The sequence below is a fragment of the Periophthalmus magnuspinnatus genome, chromosome 18 (genome assembly GCF_009829125.3).
Source record: "Periophthalmus magnuspinnatus isolate fPerMag1 chromosome 18, fPerMag1.2.pri, whole genome shotgun sequence".
Taxonomy (NCBI): Eukaryota; Metazoa; Chordata; class Actinopteri; order Gobiiformes; family Gobiidae; genus Periophthalmus; species Periophthalmus magnuspinnatus.
Window position 1 is genome coordinate 9,813,923 of NC_047143.1, and position 7,979 is coordinate 9,821,901.

At 36.4% G+C, this 7,979-nt stretch overlaps 1 protein-coding gene across 1 annotated transcript; it reads right to left on the reverse strand.

Moving 5' to 3' along the window:
• Nucleotides 1-344: 344 nt before the first annotated feature.
• On the reverse strand, nt 345-3,319 carry LOC129457145 (uncharacterized). Its single transcript, XM_055229249.1, has 4 exons — nt 3,196-3,319; nt 2,443-3,099; nt 549-680; nt 345-349 (listed from the first exon to the last, which is right to left on the reverse strand). The coding sequence occupies exons 1-4, from the start codon at nt 3,317-3,319 to the stop codon at nt 345-347; spliced, it is 918 nt and encodes a 305-aa protein (XP_055085224.1).
• Between the last annotated feature and the right edge of the window lie 4,660 nt (nt 3,320-7,979).

The window sequence follows — 7,979 nt, forward strand, 5'->3', positions numbered from 1 at the left end:
TGGACAACAAGCACAGTCAATGTAAGAATTTAAACATAGTCACTGACAGCACTTGGACTGTATTATTTATTTGTTCATGAGGCAATGCAAATTGAACTTCATTTTGTCATTTCAGATAATTTATTTTCAGTCAAGCACTAAAAATACAAAGTGAGACATGTTTGAGGAGTGAAGGGCCAAGAGAAATAAGTGACTTCATCTTTCAATAACATTTTGGTAGTTATTAGTCTTGTTGATTCCTCACTTCAGAATAAACCACATGGTCCTTTCGGGGCAATACTGAGGCTGACCTGCGGGAGGAGCTACAGGGCACCAAATTTACTCCTGCATAAGTAAGCTCCCCTTCAGCCTGCAAAACAACAAAGCAAGCACCACATAAGCAAATATAGTGTTTTCATACATATGTAATAAAAAATATCACTATGACCTGTTCATCATAAGTAGAGCCATGACAGGAATCTGCTTCTGTAAAATTAACAGTATGTTACTTGGGTGTGTGAGTGTGAAATAGCATTCTCATGTGTTTGTGATGTGAATGTGGTCAGTACCTTTATGTTGATTCTTCCTGTAGCTGTAAACCAGCCACACCAGGACGACCACAGCCGCACAGAAAACAACGTTCAACACACTCAAGATAATGACAGTCGGGCTAATGTCAGACAACTCAGAGACGTCACTGCCTTCAACGGAAACAGAATTTCAAGTTTTAAATAAAGCGTAAAGAGTAGTATACTGTTATAAAAGGGATAATATTCAAGGTTCAAGGAAGCTCGAGAAGTCAATGCACCAACATCATTACTGTGACAGAAGTAAGGAGTGATAGTCTGCACAATGGAGAAATTTCAATGTTGCAACATAAAAAAGCACAAAAAAAACCCCAAACAAATATACACAATACATGACAAGACAAAAATCAGACCTTAAATTTTAACATTTATACATAATGTGAAAAAAACAACAAAAAAACTAAATTTTGTGGAATAAGAGTAAATAAAATACTGTCGTCATAGCTAGCCTTTAAGACTACAAAATTGTTATGTACATTAATTGACTATGGCTGTGGGTATATACAATATGGCATATAGACAATAAATAGCATGTAGTGTAGAGTTTTGCTCTGGCAGAAGTTCCTAGTTTATCTTTTTTACTTGCATTATATGTAAAAAATGTATATTACATTACATGAGCTGATGAAGCAGGTGGATATATGGCGGTATATGGTGTTGTTGTTTACATATCACAGTTTTATCATGATCTAAGACAGTGATTCTCAGCCTTTTTCTCCCAGCAACCCCTATTTTATCTGTGAATACGTTTGCCACCCCTACATCATTCTCTGACCTGATAAGCTTCTGTCTTATAAGAAAAAACAACAACATATATATATATATATATATATATATATATATATATATATATATATATATATATATATATATATATATATATATATATATACATATATATATATATATATATATATATATATATATATATATATCTATCTATATATATATATATATATATATATATATATATATATATTTATTTATTTATTTATTTATTTTTATTTTTCTGGCTAACATAGATGTTATACAACAGCAAAAAAAAAAATACTATCTATGTCTTCATTAAAATACTTTTTTGGTCCCGACCCCAAGGTTGGGAATGACTACTGTAAGAAAGGACACTAGTCATTGGTGAATATTAAAAACAAAGGTGCTAAACAGCCACCATGAAGTACCTCATATTTCAATTTTCGTAAGAATGAGAAATTACAGAATACTTATTGTTTTTGTGAAAGATAATTAATGAACCACCCAACAGTGTACAAGGGCAAACCTCCAAAATGTTTTTTTTGTGAATCCACTGTAGCACTTGAAAGGCCCTCATGGTACACAAGAAGAAAATGTGTATAAATTATTGTTTCTGAATTGTTTTACATGTTTTATTTTACTAAAAACTGTTTGCAGGCCAATTTAACCCACTGACATTTCCTGTTACACTTATATAACATTGTGGCAAGCTAGTCGTGCTATGCAACTGGTAACTGTTTTTAGGGGTTTCCCATCTAATTCATCAACACCTCTGGGTTTATTTATATTACTACTATTACTACTACTACTACTACTACTACTACTACTACTACTACTACTACTACTACTACTACTACTACTACTACTACTAAAAGATGACCAGAAAGATTAGTTGGGTGACATTCACAATTTCTAAAAAAAAAAAAAGAAAAAAAAAAGATTGATGGGTTCTTTGGAATTTCTCAATTTTTAGTTAAAGGAATTAAAAAAACACTATGTAACTTTCCTGGCAGTGGTCCGCTGATGGTGGATCTCAACAACCTGATTGGCTTTACAAAGTGCCAAAATGACCAAATGAGAGTAGAACTATGAGGCATTACCAGATAAAAGTTGTCAGATGTCTTACCATAGACTTGAATCCTTGTCCCAGTGAGTGAGTGTCCACAGGCAGACACCACACAGAGGTAGGTCCCATCTTGTGTAGAAGTTACATCATTCAGGGTCAGGTTATGAACGCAAGCCATTTCTCCAGCGTTCCCACAGAATTTATTCTTATTTCCACTGGTCTGAGCAATAATTTCAGTTGTAAGAGCACTTTTAAGCCAAGTGACACTGGTTTGTTCTGAACAGAGGCTGACGTTAAATGAACAGCTGAGAGTCACAGAGTCTCCTGGCTGCACTTTGATATAGTCTGGACTCTGGAGCACAGACTGCATGGGCTTTGACTCTCCCTCCAGCTCCAGAACAGTGCCTGATCCAAAGAGAACATGAGAGTTAATTATTCCACAGTAGTATGTGCCAACATCCTCCTTCATCATGTTCATTATGGTCAAAGTGGTTTCAGAATCTGAAGATTTCATTGAGTAACGATAATCAAAAGGTGCATTTTGCTCAAATAAACTATTAGTTGATGCGATCAGTTGTAGACTCCTGTTGGTGCCCAGTTTGTACCACACTTTAGTTCTCCAAAAAGCTTTGGTCAGACATTTTATTACCACAGTTTCACTGAGTTTTGCCGTTTTGAAACAGTCAGGCTGTTGGACTACACGTTGCTGAGACGCACCTGAAATGCAACATAAAGATTTTGTTAAATGTATCAAACTATCCAGAACATTCTTTGATGGTGTTACTTACACAGAGTCCAGAGCAGAACACTGACACAGGTGAAGATCACAGTCATTGTTTTTGAGGGCAGGAGTGTTCTCTGGGTTCTGAAGCGACGTGGGCAGTAAAGTAATGTGAAGTTGAGACTGGAGTGTTGTGATTGGATGGTAGAAATTCATGCCTGATTGGCTGTAAAACGTTATTTGAGCAAATGCATCAGCCAATAGTTATTGTTTTGCTTTGTTGGTTCAGATCTTTGTGCAAATGCTCACCTATGATTTTTATTTATTTATTTATTTTTTCAGATTTATAAATCATTCTGCACCTAGATTAGCATCCAATGATGAGACTGAGACACCTCTATGAACTTTGCCCTCCTGCCCTAAAATATATTTGACAAATTGATTATTTTTTCCATTTGAAGTGTTTAGTTAAGTAGATGCTACTTTCTTTTTTAATGTCACTCTATACTTTATCTGTAGTATTGCAGAGAATGACACCATAGTTTTGCTCCATGAGAGAAAAATATCTTGTGCCACAACAAATATTCCATGCAAAGGGAATCCCAACTTGTTGCTCAGAATCAAACTATAGTGCTTCATGCCAAGTAGCTCTGAAAAGTTTTTTATTTTTTATTTTTTTTATTCTGCATCTCAAACGAATCAGTCAATTCTATTTTGATTAAAGACTCATACCTCGGGACACAGTACTTTTGACTGGTCAGGAGCAGCTTTCTACTGTTATCATTTTGTAAGTTACTCACATTGGGTAAACAGTTGGATCCATTTGGATCAGTTGGGTAAACTGTTTTGTTGTCAGTTGGTTTAGACATTTACCCGACATGTCCAGAATGATGTCTATCTGTATTTTTTATACAGAGGGATATCAGTCTGGTCCCACACCTTTTGCCGCGTCTCCAGCCTGACCAAACAAGATCATGCAGTCAGATAACTTTTTTTCAGTGAAACATGTGAAGACGAGGAGCTCATTGGTCAACTTTCTTTTGTACATTAAAAAAATTTCTCACACCTTAAATTTACCAAGTTATTTGATTATCCTTCTGTCAATTACGCCCATCTGAAAATGAGGCGATTCACCATCTTCCTAAAGTATTGACAAAGTGTGTATTCTGGATTCAAGGCAATCTGATCATGGGACAGAGATTTTGTCTCTGTATGTAAGTGTTGCTTAAGGACTCTAATAGTAGCAAAAAATAATATGGATTCAAATGTGATCTACATTAACCGGCTCGAGCCTACATAAAAATCAAGTCTGTGCATTGTTGATGCAGACATGTGCTTTCAAAACCACAGTGTCTGTCATGTTTCTCAAACCAGTCCCAGAGTGTACACCTCTCATGATTGTTGCTTTGTGGCTTTAATCGTACAACAAAATGTGTTTCACGGACCATGATGCACTGCTGGTGAGAAAGGTGGAAATTCCAGTGTGGTTAGGTGAGGTGTGAAAATAACCTGCCTTTTGTTAATCAGTTTAAAACTCTCTAACAAATTGTTTTTGTTATTTCTGCATGGCTGTGAAATCTCACTTTGACATTTATTACAGACAGGGCAAATGAAGAGTATGCAATTCCTAATTTTAGGAATAAATATGTATGTGCGTCCATAGCAAATGTATCAATACATTTTAGATTTTTAATATATATATAATTCCAGCTGCAGCATATTCTGACAGCTCAAACACTCATGCAAAGTAATATGGAGATGCTTATTTTTATTTCAAATTCATTTAAAATATTTTGTTAAAATGTTTTCAATGTGTGCTTCCTCTGTGTCAATGTTCAGCCATACTGATGTGAAATATATATTTATGTGTGTACATTTAAACAATCTGTTATATTAATTGTTGTGAAATGAATAGTATGTTGTTTTTACATACAAGCACATGGTAATTCTGCATAAACTATAGACCAGTGTAGTATTGGAATTGTATTCATTTTCATAATTTAGTGAATTATGAAATTATGAAAAATTAGGACTGCAACACTGGTATTATGTAAAATAAAGGCGTTCAAGCAATGACATTACTGGCCTTGTTTTTATACAACTTTCTATTTGCTGTTTGCTCTTCTTACAATCACAAGATGACAAACACATGTGTCATGGCAACAGTAGCTATGATACCTATAGTGCTTTACATAACTCAATGCCTTGCTCTCACATGCCTTTTCAGGACTCCCCATAAATTTTCAATAGGATTGAGATCAGGGCTTTGTGATGGTCACTCCAAAACATTTACTTTATTATTTTTAAGCCACTTTGTAACCAGTTTGGCAGTATGCTTTATTGCCCATTTGGAAGACCCATCTGTGCCCAAGCTTTAACTTCCTGGCTGATGTCTTGCGATGTTGCTTCAGTATTCCCATATAATGTTCTTTCCTCATGATGCCATCTATTTTGTGAAGTGAACCACTCCCTCGCGCAGCAAACAACCCCACAGTATGATGCTGCCACACACAGCACAGAATTTCACAGTTCTGATGGTGTTCTCATGGTGGCTTGCAAGCTTCCCCCTTTTTCCTCAAAACATAATGATGCTCATTATGACCAAACGGTAAAATTTTAGTTTCGTCAGACCATAGCACATGTCTCAGAAATGTAAGTCTTTGTCCCTGTGTGCATTTGCAAACTGAGATTGGATTTTTATGCTTTTGGGATTGTTTTTTTTTTTTTGAGTAATGGCTTCTTTCTTCAGGTGTGCCTTCAAATACATCCACATGTGTGTGTCTCATTAACTCAAATGTTGTTAATGTTTTCTGCTGCTAGAAATGGATGTACACTTACAGGTGTTGTTCAAATAGCTCGTTGTTCAGTGCATGTTGCTCTGTGTTGTATTCAATACTTCTCTGTAACCCAGACTACCCAGTCACCCTTTCATGGTTTAGTCTATTATTTGAGGTGGTAACTCCTTCTAATGGATTTTTTAAGTTGACTTTAGCAATTATAGCGATCTGCGCAATGTCTATGCACCCGACAGAATTTGATGAGACGAAGTACAAGGGCAAAGGTTTTTGGAGAGAATGCAAGGTGTAGCATGGAATAGAGAGCAGTAATATATGTGCCCCATTACCAGTGCGTGAAAATAAAAAGCCTCTGTGTTAGTAATGCTGCAGCAATAGATGGTGTACACCCTAGTCACACTGGTTTTGCAAGACATTTTGGCTGCTGGATGGAAGCCCAAATGTCTTCACAAGTAATAACTCATTCTATGGACATGTAATATTGCTGGGCATGCACTAAGTTTCAAATGGGAGGCTCTTCTACATTACGTTTGTTAAATCCTGATTGTGAGATTGTAATAGTTTTTTTCAGTGTAGGGAAAATAAGAAAACAGGATTTTAGTCTTACCTGACAGAGGAAGAATATAAGGTTGAGAGTGGAGCTTTCCGATTGGATGATACAAGTTCATACAGTGTAGTTGATTTGGTGCAACATGTCTTTTTCACATATTACATATCTGTTTTGATGTCTTGCGTGTGCTTGAAATATATGGTTAAACTCACCCTAGCTATAGGTTGATGTCAGTTGGAAAACTTGCAGGGACTATCTTGCTGCAGCACTGTTGTCTATATGTTCCTATTACTGGTGTTGGTAACCTTGCACCTCTATTTGTCAGAATAATGCCTAATGTTGAGGGAATGGCCCCAGTATGGAATGTGAACAAGCACTGATCAATCAACAAATTCATGTGCCCTTACTCTTCACAGCGGGATTTCACTCAAGGAAGGATTGTCTCTCCTAATAAAAATTGCGTCTCCTACTCCCCTCTCTTGAGAAGGGAGTAGAAGTTAGAGAGGGGGGTTAGAGAAGCAATTTTTGTCAGGAGAGATAATCTTTCCTTGAACAGGAACTGGGGCCTTAGACACCATATATCTCCTATTTATAGATCCACCCTCAGACACAAAGAAACAAAGGAAACAAAAAGAACAATGAAGCTAGCCAGTGGGCCCATTAAGGCTGAATGATTATGCTAAGTAGGTCTCAGGCACAGTGCACACCTTAGTGTAACTCAATAGACCTAGCCAACATACAGAAACTCTAAACAACAGCTCAGGGTAGTTAGTTCCTCCTTTCAGATAGATATAAGGCAGTGTCTACCAGCAATCTGACAAGATCTGAAGAAGCGTCTTGGATGAGCAGCGAAATGTCTTCACTCCTACAACTTTTTGTCCAGCTGACAGATTTAACTTTGGCTTTTACTACCCAATGTGACCAAAAGTATGTTTAAAATGAAAATAAAGTCACTAGAATGTAGATAATTTGTTTTTTAAAAAATACTTTTTTTCTTACCATACACGTCTTGGTCCCTGTCCCAGTCTGCATGGTCTTTGATTGGTTGTTGGATTTGCTGGCACTTCAACCAAAAACATGTTTTTGTATGTAGTTATAATCTATAACACATGCATTATTATTTTACATTTTGTTCATTTTACACCACACTGTTGCTCTAAAATGAGTCATTATGCCTCTGGTTTCTCATAGTAAACCAAACCAAGGTGATGTGTCAGGGCAAGACAATCTTCTATCTTCTATGGACAGGAAAAAATGTCAATATCACCTGGTATGGTGTGGTCTTTGAGCCTCAGCCTAAAAGTCAAACATGCTTCTGAGTGCTAGCCATCCACAATGGAGAACAAGTGCTTTGATTGAAGAACAAGTATGTTTCAAGAGATGTTTCAAGTATGTTTCAAGAGTTTAGGCCAAGGCAGCATGAACTGTTGAGTGGAAAGAGAACTATTGTGTTCATGGAACAAGAAGTTTGACTTTGGCCTCCAGGACAATGGAGTAGAAGATGGATAAATGTATAATAAGAGTGAGGTGA